This window comes from Peromyscus leucopus, chromosome 20 (genome assembly GCF_004664715.2).
Source record: "Peromyscus leucopus breed LL Stock chromosome 20, UCI_PerLeu_2.1, whole genome shotgun sequence".
In the NCBI taxonomy this organism is placed as follows: Eukaryota; Metazoa; Chordata; class Mammalia; order Rodentia; family Cricetidae; genus Peromyscus; species Peromyscus leucopus.
Window position 1 is genome coordinate 20836758 of NC_051080.1, and position 19115 is coordinate 20855872.

Genomic DNA, 19115 nt, shown 5'->3' on the forward strand with positions numbered 1-19115 from the left:
AACCCATCTGGGACAAGTGCCACAGGAGAGTTTACCCACAAAACTCCTCTGGGTTTCAGACTTGGCTGGAAGGACATGGGACAAGCCAGAGTCTATAGAAAGCTAAGATCCCTACCCTAGTCACCAACGGGGTCAGGAAAGGGCTAAGCACAGCCTAGGGACATTTGCTGGTCCATAAATCCATAGCCCTACCCTCCCTGACAAGGTATAGAAAGCCTAATTCTGTCGCCTAGGCCAAGGAGTTGGGGAAAGCCCTATAGCTTCCCTGGAAGGTGGCACTCAGGAGGTCTGGCTTTGGTTCTTTCTATGTGTTTTGCTAGGGCTTGGCAGGCCAAATCCCCTGATCCCATGTAAACCTAGATGCAAGTGTGTGTGTGTGTGTGTGTGTGTGTGTGTGTGTGTGTGTGTGTGTGTGTGTGTGTGTGATCCCAGTGTTTCTGTAGTGAGGTGGGGGCAGGAGAATGCCTGGAAACTCGCAGGTCAGCTAGCCTGGTGTACACAGTGGCAAACATTAAGAGACCCCTGCCTCAGACAAAGTAGAAGGTGAGGATCTGCATAAAGGACAGGGGAGACCTACATGGATCCCAAGCTCACTTGTATTTAGGAACCTTGGACTGTAGAGTCGGTCAGGAGCCCAGGCTAGCCCAGCAATCTCTAGACTGGTGGGGAGAGACTACATGGATTTGCACCCCCATCCCTCATCCCATCAGAGTCTAGGGCCCTTTCCAGGAGTGAGGATATTCCTTTATCCATCTTGACCTTCCCAGAGCCCAGCATGCAGAGCGTGGGAGGAACTGTGACATTCTCATTGCCTCTTTCCAAGATGCCCCTGTGCCCACTCTGAAGAGGATTCTCCACAATAAGGAAAGAAAATGTCCAGTTGGGGATTGACCCATCCCCTGGGACCTACGCAGGCCCTGCTCCTGAGCCCTGGGCTTCTGTCCCCAAGAAGGAACACTACTAGACTGGGGAACACCAGCTTGCTGCCTATCACCACCATCCCTGAGTATGCATAGGACAGGCTTCAGGGAGGAGAGCCTGTGGGCCATCTGACTGCCCTGGCCATTGGGTCAAGAGGAGGACACTGCTGAAGACAGTGTGTGAGATGACAGATAGATGCTGGCCATTCTCGTCCTGTACTCACCTCCACGGATTTCCCTCCCTTGCCAGCTGTCTGAATGGATCTGCTTAGAAGGACATGATTAATTCAAGCTCTCAGATCTGGAATTCGGTGCTCCTCTAACCAGGTCTGGCCTCAGACTGACTTTGATAAGTAAATAATGTGTGTAGATAGACTATGAAAAACCAGTCAAGGTCTCCATGAAGACATGCTGTCCGGGCATTCAGGCGACAGCTAGCTTGGCCAGCAGCTCGTTGCGTGATAAAGTGGAGTCTCCAAGGGCCCCTGCGAGAGAGCTGACTCAGATCCTCATCCTCTCCCGGCCGTCTCCCTCCCCCTGAACAGTGACAGTGGACCAACTTCGTGTAAATAAACTTGAACATCAGTTTCCTACCGCAGACTGGCTCCTTCTCGCTCGGTCCCTTTCCCATGGATGCAGCTTACTGCTGCTTCCGTGGAGCGTCCGGACCGAAGGACCCTAGATCCTTCAGCCATAGGCATCAGCAGCCACACGATGTAGGCGGTTCTTAGCATACACCCCAGATGACATGAACTCGCTTAAGTTCTGTCTACTGGGGCTAGGTAGCTGAGCTCCACGGTCTGTGCTGTGAGGGAGCTCACAACAAGGACCCACAGAGAGTAGCGTCCACCTGTACCAAGACACAGGCAGTGGATAGAGCTGTGCGGGAATTAAGAAAACAAATGGTTCTTTGAACCTCGCCTGTCATCTCCCGCACATGTCTTGGCGTGAGCAGGCACGGGTCCCAGTGGAACTGAGGGGGCTAAGGCGTCTTGCATGTGTGTCTAGCTTTTCCCGCCTCTCCCTTTTTCCGACCCTCCACTCTCTTCATGCATTAGTTATGTGAAGCTCAGAGTCCACTCTTGGGCCCACCTCTAGAGACCAGCCTTTCTAACTGGCACCCTGGAGGGACTCCTTGACAGAGAAGCAAGTCTGCTGCCTTCAGTCCTCAAAGGACTGTTCCCTGGCCACCTCGGGCTCTTGCTCCCCCTGCCCGCCCCCCCCCAAAAAAAATAACCAGTTCCAGTAAACTAACGGTTTCTGTTGTTCTGTTTATACACACGTGTGTACACTTTGGGACTAACTAGTAACCTGTAACTATGGAAATGGAGGCTGTCAGCACAGCTGTGAGGACACAGACACGGGCCCCATGTGTGGTTGCCACCAGAAGTACGCGCTGCATGCGGATGGTCGGACGTGCATTGGTAAGTAGGTACTGTGACTGGCCACACTGCCCCTGCGGGTACCCTGTGTGGTCCCCCTGTCTTGGAGGAAACAGAAGGGAGACAAGAAGAAGGATCACCCATAAGGCCGATGGGTGTGGCAGGCATCCCAAGGGCCAGCTTCTGTGAGAATTTGTCCTGGGTCCCTCAGTACCCTGGGACAAAGTTCTCTAGGGTTGGGTGTCCCTAGCGGGGTTGCTGCTTGTCCTCAGCACAGCCGTGTGCTTCAGCTTGGGGACATTGTCCGTCCCTAAAGCACTGGTATTTTCTAATGTGGAAAAACTCTTGGCAGCCTCCCTGAGTCTGTGTGAGCACTGTAGGTCTGGGTGCTGTTCACAGACACGCGGAAAGTGAGTTTCCTAACACGTGGCTCACTGTGAGGGTGGAGGTGTTCACCCTGTGTGGGGTGGGGGCGGGCGGACAGGCGGGTGGGCGTGCTTGGGACTGCTGCTCATTCTGAGCTGGAGGCTCTCCTTAGGACTTCCTCACCCACCCGAAGTCCTTCTCCCTCAGCAATGCTCCTGTCCCAACACCTGCTTGCTCCGTGGAATCCTGATTGAAACTCAGCAGCCTCCTTCATCCAGGCCCGTGTTCCCAAGGGCAGCTTGAACATTTGTAGTTATTTTATACAGTAATTACTAATATGTTTTTTTTCCCTCCTGTTCAAAAACAACAGCAAGATTTTTTTTTTTTTTTAAAGTAAGAAAAAGGAATTTCAGACTTTGGAGCCAAGGGTCTCCTTGCTAGGACCCAGCGTGAGTTGGTGGGATCACCCTCACTGATGTCTTTGAAAAGGCTCCGTTTCTTAGGATCAACTTGAGGGGTGATTCTTGAGGGGCTTTCGAGTGACAGAAAGGTGTTTGGTGAACCCATGTACGCACATGTGTTAGCTGCTGTCTTTTCCTGTCCCCCGTCACTGCTCCTTGGTGTCTTGGAAAGCCGGGTGCTGGGCCTCGCAGCGGGACCCTCCCCTCCTCCGCGTGGCCTCTTCTCTCAGACAGCCTTGTTTTTTTTTTTTTTTAATTTCATTTTACCTCATTCCCGCTGCTTCTCTCGTGATGGTCCCTGATTGCCTGTCTTGTCTGATAACTGACACTCATTAATCATCCTTCAGAGCCAAAAAGCCAAAAAAAACCAAACCAACCAATCACACACAAAAAAAAATAATTAATTAATTAGAAGCCAAACCAGGTCTCAGACCAGTGTCTCTATTGCAGCCTGATCCCATCTAGAACTTTCTGTCCTCTGACCTCTCTCCTTCCGCTGTCCTCCTGCCCAGAGCTCTCTGAGCCACTCTGGCCTTCCCTCTGTCTTGTCTGTTCAAGTCTCCCATGTCCAGTCGAGCCTGCCCCGCCCGCAGCCGCTGGACCAGCACAGACAACTGCCGGCCATATGAACCCTAGCCTGGGTCTGACCCTCCTTGTCTGTGTCCTCCTCGCTCATCCTTTCTCATCTGATTTTTATAATTTTTTTTTTTTAAATGTCTGCTGCATGTGACGGTCCCTGCTTGGATCTCTTTTTCCCCAAGCCCACACTTCCTGTCAGTCCCCCCTCGTTAGAAACTATCCCCCCTACCCAGCTCCAGCCACTGTGACTTCAACTCCTGGCCAGGAGGAGAACCCTCCTGTCCTGCTTTGCTCTCGGTCACCCGGTCCCAGCAGAGCGTCTTGGCACAGCTTTGTGCCCAGTGGCTGGAGGCTCCCCCGCTGGCCCGAGCCATCTCGCCCTCCTGCACGCTCCTAAAATGACTGACCCTTCTCCGCAGCCCCCCCATCCCCCCACCCCCCTGTTGAACACTTGAATGCTTAGCTCTGGTCCTCTAGACAAGCAGGCAACCAGTGCTGCCCCGATCCCCTGGACTTCCTGTCTGTCCAGTGGGATCCAGTGTTCTCTGTGTGTGTATGTATGTGTATGTTTCTCTGTCAGTTTTGTTCTTAATTTTGCATGAGTGGCAGCATCCTTGTAACAGGGCATCTGCTGTCCCCGGGTGTATCCATCACTAGACCTCGCAAACCTACCCCCTTGTCCTGTGCTTTGTCCTGTCCCTGTGGCTTGAGGGACCTGTAACCGCTTCTCTCTGTGAGCCTATGGCATGCTGTCTGCCTCTGTGTCCTCCACACAGGCTTCCTGCTGACCTTAGCCACCTACCCTGCTGGGCTGCACACAGACCCTGCATCCCCCTCCCCCCCCCCCCCCCACTGTGTCCAGGTCGCGCTGTGGCCACCTTTCTTGTCTGCATGCCCTCCCTCCCACCGTGCTTCCTCTCTGCTTCACCCTGAGCACACCCGCCTGAAAGTTCCTGGGATTAGCCCTTGGCGAGGGCACCGTGCTGGCCCGGCATGCTGTGTTGGCTTTGTGTGCGCCGCCACGCCAAGAGGCTGACTGTCTTGGGCCGCGGGAAGTGGGCTCTCATTAACCACCGGCTCCGTGTTTGTCCCTTACTTGTGTTCTAGAGAAGGATGAGGCTGCAATTGAGCGCTCTCAGTTCAATGCCACGTCAGTAGCTGATGTGGACAAGCGGGTGAGACGGCGGCTCCTCATGGGTAACACTTTTCTTCCACTTCCTTTGTCCTCCTTTACCCTGTCGGGTGTGTGGGTGACTGAATGGAACGCTGGCCCGGGGAGGGTACTGGTGTGTGGTCTTGTGTGTACGTGCCAGCTTTGGGGAGTATGAGAGCCTGGGTACTGCTGTGTGAGCGTATGGGTGCTGGCGGGGAGGTGTACAGCACTGTGTGAGCCTATCTATGTGCTAGCGTGTGGGTGCGTGTGAGCATGAGGATGTCCGTCTGTGTGGTGCGGGGTCTCCATGTGTTGTATGTGAAGGTGGGGAGGCTCCACCACAGATGTGAACTCATTATTTTCCTTTTTAAGATTTTTTTTTTTTTTTGCCCTCCATCAAACACGTTTATTTCTTTGTATATTGTAGCAAAGGACCCAGCACCCATGTCTAGTGGCCTGAGAACATAAGCCTCCTCCACTCACTTAGAAACCAGCATGCTCATTAGGCTCCCAGGTTCAGCCACAGAGACTCAGTGGCCACTGGGACCCTGGCGAGAGGGGGTTCTGTGCAGCGTGGTCTTCTGACCTTGCCCTTGGAGTAGGGTGGGGGGGAGGCTTGCTGGTTGGGCTGCTCTTAGACCGGCCCAAGGAGAAAGGGAAGGGAAGGAGAGTGTGACTTCTCTTGACAGCAGAGTGCAGACAAGACATGGGGTTCCGCCTCTGCATTCCTGCCCGTCAGTGGGTCCCCTGGTTCTAGGTTGCTGGCATGTGGGCTGTGCCAGCTGACTGCCCCTCCTGAGCACAGCCACAGCCGCCAGGGTTGTCACAACCTGCTCCCTGGCACTGTCAGGCTCACACAGCCTTGGTAACTGTATGGTTGGGTAGAGGAGTCCCTATTCCTCAGAGGAAGAGACTGAGACGCCCTCATTATCCCACATTGCTGAGCGCCATTAGGGATCATGGATGGCCACATGGGTCCTGGAGGTCAGAGCCTGAAGGTCGTAGAGAGGTCACCTCCTTTTGTAATACTAGTGTGGAGGCCCCAGCTGGAGAGCATATGAATCTCCTGTACTTCTCTCTGAAATAGGCCCCTGTGAAGAGAGGTAGGATGCTCTGGGACTGCAGACCCTAGCTGGTAGCTAACCCTGTGAGGCAGGACAGCTCCCAGGGGATGTGAGAAGATGCAAGGTCTGGAGGATAGCAGACGTGACCATCCCTGTCTCGTCTCATGCGTGTTGGAGCACACGTGGGCATCACATTCAGAGCCAGGCCATGTGTGGAAAGCCAGATTGATGGGAAGGGGAGGCAGAATGGAGTCAAGTGTTGGCCTCAGTGAGGAAGTGTCAGCATACTGTCGTGGGAGATTCTAAATCCGGAGGTGGCTTGGGCCCTCTGAGGTCCCAAGATTGGCGGGGTGGGGGTTGGGGGGGATAGGCCAAGGGCAGCATCTGGCAGTGGGAGAGGAAGTTGAGGGACAGGAAATTCCATGACAGACCAGATCCTAGGCCACCTGGCTGCCTAGACTGTGCCTTTGACCCCAGTACTGACCACCTCTCCACCAGAGGACCAAGGTGAGGGTGTGATGATGTAAGAGAAGACAGGGCCAAGGCACGGAGTATTCAGAGTCCCCTGGAGTCACATGACTGCCAAGATGACCATGCAGATTTCTTCCAGCCCCTGCGGATGGGGTTTGTGTGGGGAGTGAGAATGCTGGAGGCAGGGGGTTCACCCCTCAGGCAGCAGGTGAGGGAGTAGCTCTGCCCCCCCCCACTTCCTACCTTGCCTCCCACCCTGGCTTTCTGTGCTCTGTACACATCTGGAGCAGGCTGATTCTCAGGCCAAGAGAACTGTGGGTGCCGAGGGCCATCAATCCCTCTGGCAGTGGCTTCTCATCGTCAGCTCCACAGTGGAGGTGCAGGATTGAGACCGCACGCGCCACTCTAGCTGTTAGAACCAGGAACCCTCCAGGAGAGAGTCTGTGCCCTGACCACAGAGGCCACATCCCTTAGATGCCTACAGGTCCATTATCAACCTCAGAGTTGTGAGCCAGAGCCAGGGACCACACAAAAATCCAGCGGCTACAACACACAGAGAGACTTGAAGCCCTGGGCACATGTCAGTCTCCAAGCCTCTCAGCTCCTTCTGGGGACCTACCTACTCTTTGCTCGAGCTGTGGTATTTTGACTATGAGGGTCCCAGTTTAGAGCCTAGAAGCGACCCAGTCTCGACCCAAGCCTGTAGCATCAGTCATACAAGGGTGCCGGTAGCTTTTCAGGCTCAGAACCCCACTTCTGGAAGCACCAGGCAGGGCAGGAAAGGCCAACTGACCCTGGTGAAATCCGTGTAGTCGAGGAAGGCCACAATGCTCCCTTAGGACAGAGGTGATCCCCATTTCTGGTAGGACAGCAAGGTGCTACCCCATTGGTTGAGGGAGAGCCCCAATGAGGCCATCTGTATCCTTCTGGAGGGAGTAAGAAGAGAACCCCCACGAGACCTAGAGTCCATTCAGACCGGACAGTCTAAGGAGGCCTCCCAGCACAGGGCCCTCAACAGTCCTGTCAACCAAGGCCTTCCTGCCATGTGGGTTCTGAGTTATATAGTAGGTAGTCCAGCCAAGGCTGAGAGGACTCTCTGTTAAGGCACAGTCCACTAGGGGTTCTCTCATTGATCCAGCCCGGGACCCCAAGTTCCGTGCCCATAGTGGAGCTCTAAAGCCAGTCCCGCACATGTGAGACTCACTGGACCGTGTGCGCCATGGTTCTCCCTCAGTCCTTACAACGGTACCCACCTTTCCTGACAGCCTAGTGTCCTCAGCCCCTCTGCTCAAATTTCCCGTCCTCTACAGTGCTGCTCCTTTGGGTCCCCGCCGTCCCAGAGGCATCTGTCCCACGTCGTGAGTGCAGGACCTCAGTCCTGAGGAGGGAGGTAAAAAAAAACTCTAGGGCAGGCTCCTGCAAGTTACCCAGTCCAAAGCCAGTCACCAACCACGGAACGTACCTGAGACTCAGCAGCCTTCAGGTTCTAGTTTTGTTCGTCCACAGGCACCAAGTAACAGCACCTACAGCCAGCCAGTAGGGTTCTGCAGGAGCCCTCAGGAAAATAGGGTGCCTGTCCCTCCAGGGCAGTGACCCCAGCCTTGTACTGTGTCCAGGCTTCACTTAGAGCTGGTGCTGGTGTGGTTGATAGATAAGGACACAGAGAGAGAGGAGCGAGAAACTTCCTCCCTGGCTGTCCTGGCTGACTGCGTCTGTCACCTGACTCTTTCGGGTCCATATTTCTCTGTTTCCTCTCGGAGTCTGTCCACAAGTGGCTGCTTGATATGTATAGATACCAGAGCTAATGGGACACTGCCTGGCCTGAGGGGGGGCTGGGTTTACAGTGATAGGCGTCCCCTAAAGCCTTACCTGTTCTTCTCTACCTGAAGGGCCCTCTTCATAAATGTTCCCATTGATGGCCAGAATTTAGGTCCCACCCCAGCATCCATGATTCTTTTGATCAGCAGTCACTGCGTAGGCATGGCCCCAAGGTGCCCGGACCTGGAAGGGAGGTGAAGACTTCGGCCCTGAGGCCAGCCTGTGAGGCCCCTGGGATATTTCTTAGGTTCCCCCAGAGACTTGGGTGAACTGGGACTTGCACAGCATGTACTCACTAGAGCTGTCATGAAGATAGCTATGATTTTTCCACCTGGAGAAAGTGCCTAGCATGGTACCTGCTCCAGTGCGAGCTGTTGATATAGGTGGCCAGGGTACAAACCCAAGAGGGAGAGGCAGCCAGAAGTTTGTTGGGCGAGCTGGCAAGGTGGAGCCTCCATGACCCTTGGCTCCGCCCTGTCCTCCCCTAGCCCTGTCTCCCCTGCTCTGTCTCTGCCCTCCCACTTCCCCAGCCAAGGCCTCTGGTGCCCCAGGAAGCTGCTGAGGTGGAGGTAGGGTAGCTTTGTTTGTGGGTGTGCCCTGCTGGGAGGCACTTCCTGTGGCAGCCTTCTCCTGCAGAGGCTGGGGTTCCCAGGAGTGGGTCTCCTGCCCTTATCCAAGCAGCCTCAAAGGAGGTGGAGGTTGAGAGTGTGGTGGGCAGGACAGCATCCCAGGGTTTGCGGCACTGTGAAAGGTCCAGGAAGGGGTGGGGTGCTGGAGAACTGTGAGATAAGGAAAACTAGAGGTGACTGTGGCTAATCCTTAGGGGTGCAGACTGCCCCACGCTGCCTCAAGCCTGGAAGTTCACTCCACTTCCCTCCACCAGTTGCCCACTCCCCATGGGCTCTCTCCAATCAGGAGCTGTATACCTGCTCCTGATTTTCCTAACTCCACATGCCCACTCATCTGGATGGCCCCTGTCTCTCTGGGTGTAGCCTCTTCCTGTTCTGGGCTTCCTGCCTCGGTGGGTCCCACTCACCACCATCACTACCCAGTGCTACTTAGGTGGTTCTGCCTGACAAGGCTACTTCAGTCTTCCACCCTCACCGGACCTTCCCCACGTCCCCATTCACACACACACACCCCCGCTGGGCCACAGTCCAGCTCTGCACCAGCTGCGTGCCCCTTCCATGCTAATGGTGGGGGACCAGCCCCCACTTTTACAACCAGGGTACTCTTGAGCAGGGAGAAGTGAGAAATATTTAGATAGAAAGAGAGACCTAGACGACGACGACGATGAGAGGAAAGACAGAGACACAGGACAGCCTCGGGAGGGCCTGGGTCAAAACCCACCAGCCCAGAACTTTATTCAAAAGGCTTTTTATAACAATGCCAAGGGGTGAGGCAAAAAAACAAACAAACCTCCCCCTGCTAGATACAGCCAAGTGTAGACCCTTCCAAACACCTGGTACCCAGGCCCATGGCCCAGTCATCCTCTTGTGCAGTCCTGTTGGTAAAGCCACTAGGGGACCTCAGTGGGCTCCAACAGCTAACAGAGCCTAACTGCCCACAGAACTCCAGAGGCCGGGCACCGAACCCTTGGAAAGGATCAGGCGCCCAAGCTACACCCAGCCACTGGACTGATCCCACATGTGGCTAGTCATTTGGGTCCCTGGCTGTGGCCCGAGTCCCTCCTTTGATTTGGTCATACAGACATCTGGGGCCGGTAGGAGTTAAGTTAGTGGCGATTTGGCTGTCCAAACAAAGAGTGGACAGAAGTACAGAGGTTTGGTAAAGTCCTGGCAGGGTTTACCAAAAGAACAAGGTAAAAAAAAAAAAAAACCTCTGGCTGACCCCAAGTAAAGACACTGGGGCTTGAAACATAGGAGCCACACAAAGCCACAGAAGCAGCACATCTGGGCTTGGAGACCAAGCCTAGCTAGAGGACTCTCTGCTGTCTGGCAGCCTGCTGAGGGACAGCTTAGCTGAGGAGTGAGCCTCACAGATGGAAGGCAGCCCTGCCTCCGGCCCTCTTCTCCTGTGTCCCATGTCCCATCCATCATAGCAGGACCAGGAACTTTAACACTCAGACTCTCCTAGACCTCAGCCCTTTCAGGATTTTTTTCTGTCCCGGGCCCATCCGGGCCTGCTTCTTACTGGCCCCGCCCCAGTTCTCTCCCTCGAGGCCCCGCCTCCTCCCTGTCACTCATCAACCATCTCCCCTGGCGCACACCAAAGCTCTTTCCTCAGCTCCTTGTCCCCTTGGAATTTGGCCTGTGGCCCACCCCCAGCCTTCTGAAACAGGACCTCAGAGCCCTCTACCATTAACCACATTGCCCATCTCTACCCGTGATGTGCTCTGGTGGCTCCGTATAGCTACCTGCCACGAATGGTGCCGGGTAGAGTACACCCCTCCTTCACCCCACTCGTGTGAGCCTCGATGTGGAAACAGACAAACCCCTGAGGCTCTTTCCTCCCAGCCTACCTGCCTGGGAAGGACATGGCCTGTCCCCCCAGCTCCAGCTGCCCTTCTGTTGCATATCTCTAGCCAAGTCCCCCGGAACTGAGTGTGCAGGCCAGAGTGTGGGTGGACAGTCTTGAAAGTCTTTCTCCAGCAGGGTTCTGAGACTGACGTGGCCAAAGCCGCAGGGGTTGGGGCTAGGGAAGGGCTTCAGGTTGTGCCTCCGAGATGGAACTTGCTGCTGAGGATGCGTGGCTGTTCTTGCGGCATGGAGCCCCATGCCTAGACAGAAGTCCGGCCACACGGCAGGGGCCCCTGCTTCTTTCTAGTTCATTCTGGCCCAGCTTCTGCAGTCAGACGTGGCCTCCATCTTGGCTTCCCAGGCACCCACCAGGGCCACCTCACATTCCTGAGCTCCACTTTCCCTTTTGACTGGGATGGGGGAGGGGGGGTTGCGTTCCCAGAGGAGCTTGGAGGAGCTTCAAAGAATCCCGTGTGCAGTTTCTGGCCCAGGGTGTAGCCCAGAGCAGGTGCTCAGTTACAGGCTTTTCTGTCTCCTTGGTGTTTCCCACTTGGCCAGCTCTATGGAATACCCGTGGGGAACCAAACCCGAGGCAGGTCCAGCGGTGAGGACAGAGACCCAGGGCCTGGCCTGGCCTTGGTCATCTCTTATTGCTGTGGTTGGTAGAACTAATCCGAGGAAGCATAGGATTACCAAAGGATCAGTCAGGAATTCATAATCTGGACCCTTCCAGGAAGGCCATCTCCACCCCAGGGGCTTGCGGGCTGGGAGAGCGAGGGTAAACTGCCTCGCATGGAGGTTTGTATCAGACACCACACACGGCCTGCTCTAGCCCAGGGGTCATTTTCCTGGGGCAGCCATTGAAATCTGAAGAGGGGCTTTCCCTCTGTTGAGCACCTCTTGGTTAACCACAGATCCCTAGTGGCACACACGGTCCCTCCAGCCAGGCACTGTGGCCCCTGTCTGCTTGTGCATGCTCAGGCAAGGGCATGCTCAGTGGGTATTAGCAGCTGTGGATAGGAACTCTGCACAGAGGTGCAATGTGCAGACCTCTGTGTCACACCTAGCCAGAGGATAGCCCCACATAGACAAAGGGCTCAGACCGAGATATTCACCAGCTGTGTGACCTGGAAGAGCAGATCCAGATGTTCATCAGCTGCATGACCTGTCTGGGTCCTTCCCTGAGCCATGCACAGAACAGACATGACATTGCCCCCTCACCCTCGCTCCTGGGAGTGGGGGGGACTCTAGAGAGAGGCTTCCTGTGAGCATCCTCTGTCTTCCCGGCACTCTGAACCTCACAGCTAGGGAAAGAGCAGGAAAGCGGGAACAGGCTAGCGTCCTGAGGTCCCTGTTCCTGCCTCCTGACCTAAGAAAGAGCCTCCATTGTCCTTCAGTGTAGACAAGGAGCCTGTCTTCCTGCCGGATGCAGTCTCTCCTCAGTTGTTCACCCCCACCCCCTCCCCGACCCCCGGCTCCTTCCAGTTCTTTCTGCAGACCTGTAGGACCCCACCCCAAGGTGGATTCTGCTTCTCCAACAACCACGTAAACATCCTAACCCCTTCAGGTGCATGCAGCTCTTCCCTGGCACTCCCACAATCCCTAGAGTCGAGAGTCCTCGGTGCTCCAGAAGACAGTCCCCCGATTGGGAGCTTGTCTCACTAAGTTCTGAAGGGTGGGACTTGAACAGGCAGGCCACCGTCAGCAAGGGCCTCATGGGCCTCACTGCCACCAGGCTGTGTTAGGAAGAGAGTCCAGGGAGCATGAAGACTGCCTCTGAGGCCTGCGGGACCCTTTGAGCAGTATGGGTGCGGGCCATGCCAGGGAGAGTGGCTTTTATCCCAGAGTGATGGGATCTGGGGGAGGGTCAGCAGTGAACTGAGGGAGAAGGTCAGAGGTCAGTCAGTAGGTAGATGAAGAAAGCCAGTGGCTGGCTCCCTCACAGCTGCTTCACAGTCAGTTCTAGAGACTGAAAGGCAGGTGGACCCACCCTGACCGAGGCCTATACAATGCAATCAGGGCCTGGGGCAGCTCCCTGTCAGGGTCGTGTCTTGCAGGGACAGAGCAGATGCTGGGTGCTGGGCTCACAGGAGGAACTCCCTCCCCACACCCCACCTCCATCAGAGCCTCTTGGGAGGAGAAGACCCTGAATCCCTCAGGCCAGGCACATACAAATGGGAACCAGCATTCTAGAGAGAGGAATCAGTCTGCCTAAAATCCCCCAGCTGGCAGGAGCCCAGTCTGGTGGACCGGCCCATGGACTGTACCCAGCTCTTCTGTCAAACTGTCAGAGCTCTGCCCCGCTGCCCCACGTGTGGGCCCGAACCCTGGGGTCACTCTCCTCACCCCAGCTTCAACCCTCTTCCTCTTTGCCAGGACTGATTCACAGGGTAGGATTCATTTCCCATGCCCCATGCTACTCCGGGACCTCTCAAGTCCCTGCTTGCTAATCTCATCATCAAACAGGAGCCATCCCCCACCAGGCTGGGCCTGTGCTGACCACTGGGCAAAAAGGATACCCAGGTATGGCTCTTCTTAGAGCCATCTAGTGGATGAGGGGACAGCCAAACGTAATGTCATCTTGATGGCTGGCACTGTGGGCTTCTGAGCCCCAGGGACTCCGCTGGCTTAGCCAAAGGGGCTACCCAGTGAGAAAAGCAAGGTCTCTCAGCCTTGTGTCATTTCCCCCTAGGAAGCAGCGGACTCCTGGGTAGGTCAGTTCATATCTGTGGCTCCTCCCTCATAGCCAAAGCACTGTCTTATTGAACTCTATACTGATCACTAGACTGGGGTATCTGTGAGACCAGGGTTGGGTCCCAAGCACATCTGCCCAGCTTAGAGCCACTCAGAAAAGGGTCCTTTTTATTACATATTTATTTTTATGTGCATTGGCATTTCTCTTGCATGTATGTCTGTGTGAGGGTGCTGGATCCACTGGAACTGGAGTTATAGACTTGTCTCTCTCTATCAGAGCCATGCCACCATGGGTGCAGACTCCCACCTGCCTCAGGCCATCACCCTGCTTCCTCACTGAGCCGCCCTGGGAGCCCCACTTCTGGACTAGTCCGGCTCACTTCTTAGCCTGATGTCTCACGGCTGTGCGAGCATGCCAGCTCCTTTGGTGGCCATATGACCTGAACACACAGGCTGCTTGCTTCTCCTCTATGGCTGTCCAGTCGCGGGGCTGGCCTGAGATGGGCCCATAACTGGTTTGGTGCCCTGCAACCTCGATCTGAAAATTCCCAGTCATTTTTGAACACAGACCCCCTCATTACCTCTCACTGAACCACAAGTGAGGCGGCCATTTCCACCTGAGCAAACTCCTCCGAGTCTCAGTTCTCTCCGCAAAAGCAACAGGTTTTGTTTTGGTTTGCTTTTTTGTGTGTGTGGGGGGGCAGGTGTGAGTTATTTTGAGGGTAGTGGATTCTTGGATGAATAGGGCTATGCCTTTGGAGGGTGGTTCTCTTGCAGGAGATGTGCAGCAACCATTAGGAAGAGTCCAGTAGTTCTCAGCTGGAGCCAGGGCACAGAGAAAGATGGAACTCAGGGGATCACAGATGAACTTGTCTCTGACCTTGAGAGAGGCCCTCTTTCCTTAAGCTCCAGCATCATAGTTCTGGTGGACAGACCCAGGCCTTACCAGGCTGACCTGTACACCAACCCCAGCTCAGGGACGGGGATGGGGACCAGAGAAGACCACTGGGGTGAGAAACAGGGGGAAGCCCATCCCCTGGAATAGCCTGCCACAGACTGCAAACCTCATCTACCACCTATGTGAAGAGAGGAATGTTTTCCAAGTTTCTCTGAGACAGTAGTAGCCAAACATCAGATCTAGGCGGCCTCTAGTCTTGGGGGGCAGAGGTAAGGCTGTTTTTAAGGTCCTCGGAGATGAGAGCCGTGCAGTACTCCAGTACCGATGATGCCTTCAGCAGGGCCCAGGAGCTTCTGATTGGACATTTCTAGAGACAGGACGTTCAGTCTCACCCTGCCAGCCTGTGCCCCACAGGGGACCTTGGTGGGTTCAACATGTGTTACACTTGGTGGCTACCCCTCGCCCAGAACAATATGGCTGAGGTGGAGGAGGGAGAGGTGATTTCTTCATGCAACAGGAGGGTAGAGGGCCCATGGAGGCCAGATCAGCCACCAAGCTGCTTAGGGGATGTTCTCCCAAAAGCATTTAGCTACTGCTCTCCTTAGAGCAAGGCGGTGGTCCAGAGGAGGGACCGTTTAGCTGTGAGGTCATAGGACAGTGCTCGCATGGCCACAGTAAAAACAGAGACTGCAGTTGGGAGCCAGGAAGAAGCTGTTGAGCAGGTCCCGGGGGAGGTGGGGGGGAGGCTCAGACTCAAGGGGACGGATAGAAAAGCATTCCTAGAGTAAGGAGCTCCCTTGCTAGGTAAGACACTTGTCTAGTCATGTGTGTGGCTTGCACAGGCCCCTGGAGTTGGTCTGGCAGATAGGACCCTGTGCCCAGGGAGCTGTGTGTTTTGTTTAGTCCAGCCAAGCAGATCCCAGCCACTGCTGCCACTGGATCTCTGCAGCTGGGCACAGGCTCCCCATTGAGGAGGAGAGGTCCAGGAATCTGGGAAGGTGGGAGTATGAGACATGGGAGGCAAAGGGGGTGTCTGGTCTCTGGCAATCATTGTAATGAGGTGCTTTGGGCTACGGGGCTGGCACCTGAGAACAGACACAGAGGACTTCCGGGTCACTGGAGCCTGAAGCCAGTGCATCACCATTGGCCGGGGCAATGCCAGGAGGCCTGAAAGCCTGGCATGGGAGGGAATGAGTTGCACTGGGGCTCGGTGCAAGAATGGGTGAGCACTCTGCCAGAGCCCAGCTCCCCGTCTCAGCCTCAGTCTACCCAATGAGCAGATGGAGTCAGCAGGTCCCCAAGGCCTCCTTAGTTCAATTCCAAGTCCCATCCAAGGGGAAGGAGGGGTCACAGACTATTGGTTTGGCTCCCAAGGACACAGTCACCAATGCCTGAACCCCACCTCCACCACCAGAGAGGCCCAGGGCCCACCCAGCCCTGGCACCCATCACCTGCCCCCTCCCCCACATTCCCCTGCCACTGAGCTATAATTACCCACACCTGTGAGACAGGTAGCCTTTCTGCCCCTCTCCAGAGGGCTGTCCCACATGAAAGGCTGGCAGGCTCTCTGCTGGGGTGGGCAGCAGGATTCCCCTCTGGTTTCACCCCAGGAAAGGAAACGTTTGGTGGGCACCCCCCAGGTCAGCACCTGTGCCTTATGGCTTTTAAGTGGAACGTGTATTTGATCTTCATCTTGGCCTTGGGGGAAGCAGCTCATCTTCTCACTCCCCAGGTGTGGGGCTGCCTTCTGCCCTGCTGCCCCAGTGGCTGCCTCTGTGAGGAGATGAGAGGGTACACAGAGGCTACAAACCAGTTAGAACTGGTCCATGCTGGCACAGAGGCCCACCTGCCTAAGTGTGAGGAAGGCCGGCCTTCTCTGTGCCTGGACTTCAGGGGAATGCCTCGGAGAGACAACTTGGACCATGAAGGATAAGGAAATAGGCCTTGAAGGCCACAAAGAAACCCCACTCACAGAAACCACCCATCCCTGGCTGGAGGTGCCAGCCTGAATCTCAGAGAAGCCAGCCAAGGAAAGTGTTAGTAGGAAGGACATCTGCTTTTAGTGTCAACCACGGCTCTTCCGGGATGGCGATGGCTGGTAGTGATGCCGGCCTTGAGAAAGAAGGGGCTGTCCTTGGGGACAGTATAGCTTCTGCAGCAGATGACACCCACCAGTGTGACCTAGCAGACACAACCCACTTGTGCATGCATGCACACAAGGATATTAGTCTTCTGTCCCTCTCCTGGCACCCCTACCCTCTCTGGGGCAAAGTTCAAAGGCAAGACATCATGAATCTGATGGAATTAGGAGCGTGGACTGCTGATCCCCAAGAGTCTTCCTTCATCCCTTCCTCGGGCTCACTCCCAAAGTCTTTGCCGAGGAGACTCATGACATTTGCAGAATTGAGGGAGAACCCTCCAGGAAAGCAGCCAGAGCCAGGCACCAGGTGACGCAAGATGGAGGCATAAGGGTATCGCGCATTGTGGAGATGGGCGTTCAGTGGTGTTCTGCTGCCCCACAGGAAGGGGTCAGAGAAGCCCGCTCACACGGGCACTGTTTCATGAGAAGCCAGCCTCCAGGTGCTCATGAGGAAAACCAGGTGGCAAACGACCAGAGCGGTCTGGGAGGGTGGTGGGTGAGCCAAGCACGACCTGGAGAGCCAGCTCTGCCAGTCGCCTGCAGGCCTGCAGAGGATCACTCTCGCCCCACGGCGGCTTCGGTGACCTCCGTTATGCCCCCAGCCACTCTGGCCCCTTTGAATTTTGCAGGAGGAGGGGGGGAAAGCATTAGACAGGCTTCAAGTGGACACAAACCAGACGCTTTGGCAAAAGGTTCAGCAAGAGCAGATGTGAGGCTGGGAGCACCCCGAGGCTGATGGATGATGTGCTGTACTCTTACCGGGCCGGAAAGCCATTTCACACCAGGCTGGGCTTAGGAGCCCCCATGCCTTCTGACAGCCACCATACAGGATTGGGTGTCTGAACCCAAACAGGGTCAAGATTTAGAACTCCGCTAAGTAGCTGCTAGGTTGGTCTCAGCGCTGATCCTAAGAGTGACCTCTGCACAGTGAGTAACCTTTACCCCAGCACAGCCCTAAGTCATCTCCTAAGACATTTCCACGGGACCGGTACCAGCTCAGGAAGTGTCCCGACAGCCAGGGTACCACAGACAAAACATGGGCCTCGATTCCTGCTCTCACGGATGGGCAAGGATGGTAGCTGGTTCCCGGGGAAACTCAGCGTCTCTGTCTCTCCCTTCCCTCCCCTCCCCAGAGACATGCGCAGTGAACAATGGAGGCTGTGACCGGACGTGTAAGGACACTGCCACCGGCGTGCGGTGCAGCTGCCCAGTTGGATTCACGCTGCAGCCGGATGGAAAGACATGCAAAGGTCAGCACGTGGGCTGTGTTGGTACCGCCTTGCCTGGCCCCGGAAGGCCCAGATGGCCCTGCAGCTGGGCCCTGTTAACCAGGCTGCAGGGCAGATGAAAGAAGGCAGCTGGCAACCATGGGGAGTCACTGTCAGAGATGATAAGAAAAGGAAGGGTCCCCAGCAGGGTACGGTGGCACACCTGGAGTGTCCTGGGTCAGGAAGGTCCCGGTGCCATAGAATTTGCCTGTGGCTTAAGAGCTAACAGAAACCGCAACAAGGACATTCTGGACCTTCAGCTCTAGGAATGGGGGTGTGGTGGGTGTGGCCCAACCCTTGGCCTTCGGTTGTATGGCCTTTAGTGTCCAGCTGGTAGGGGACAGCTTGGAACAGGGCATGCATCATGGTGTGTCGCTACCACAGATGTGTGACGGGACCTCAACCAAAGGCAAAGGGACTTAGTTTGGCATAGAAACGGAGGAGCCTGGAGGTGAGAATGAGGTGGCTGAGGTGGAAGGCAAGACTGCCCTCCAGCTGTGGAAGCGAGAAGGAAGGACGAAGCTCCCACTGCTTTCCTCACTGATGTTACAATAAGCCAGCCATCATACGGGACCCCAGGAGAGCAGAGTAGATCCAGGCTTTACCGTGCCCTCTGAGGCACAGGCTGACCCTGGCCATGAGGGTTGTGTAGAGCTTCATTCCTGTGATGAGCCCAGGGTGGTCAGGAATAGAGCAATAGAGACCAGCTGCTCACCCCTGAGAGCCAGGCCCTGAGGGCCTGGGCCGTATGTGATCTGAGATGAGAGGGACTTCTGCCCCACACCAGGCCAGCAGCCCAAACCATGTTCTGCTCTGTACTCCATTTGCAGGCGGGGGGGGGGGGGGGGGGGGGGGGGGGGGGGGGGGGGGGGGGGGAGCAGGGAGGATAGGTGTAAAGGAAACATCACAGCCTTAGGTCCACTGGCCCTAGCTCCCACCCACTGATTCTTGGTTTCCCATGGCTCCTCTTCAAACGGTTGGGCCCTTTAACCAGGCTGGCCCTTCTTTAACCCAGCCCTTGGCCAAACCTCCTCCATGAACATGCGCCACTCCTTGGGGCCCTCTCTCCCCTCCCTCCCTCCTGACTTCTGGAGTGGGCCAGCACACTCAGGTGATTGAGGTGCTCTGGCTCCTGCTGGGAGGAGGGGGGTATATTGAGCTGGCTTCAGGGTCTGATATGAAGATGCACCAGCAGCTTACCCACGCATGATGGAGTCCTTGTGAGCTGCAGGTGGAAGGTGGGGGGGGGCAGTGGCCTTCACCAGCATAGGGTGTTGACAGCATTTCCAGGGACTGCTGGCCAGGCCCCAGTCAAGGTTAGGGAGGGAGCGCACAGGCCTAGATTGTCATCTTGAGATGGTCCCATAGCACATGGCCTCTGGGCAGAATCTAGAGGAGCATCAAGGCTTCTGGTGACATTG

At 55.7% G+C, this 19115-nt stretch overlaps 1 protein-coding gene across 1 annotated transcript in view; it reads left to right on the plus strand.

Moving 5' to 3' along the window:
• Scube1 (signal peptide, CUB domain and EGF like domain containing 1) overlaps positions 1 to 19115 on the plus strand; it is a 124896-nt gene that overhangs the window by 71820 nt on the left and 33961 nt on the right. Inside the window, 3 exon segments of the mRNA XM_028856745.2 lie at positions 2228 to 2344; positions 4816 to 4905; positions 17560 to 17676. Of these exon segments, the coding sequence (XP_028712578.1) occupies positions 2228 to 2344; positions 4816 to 4905; positions 17560 to 17676 (324 nt within the window).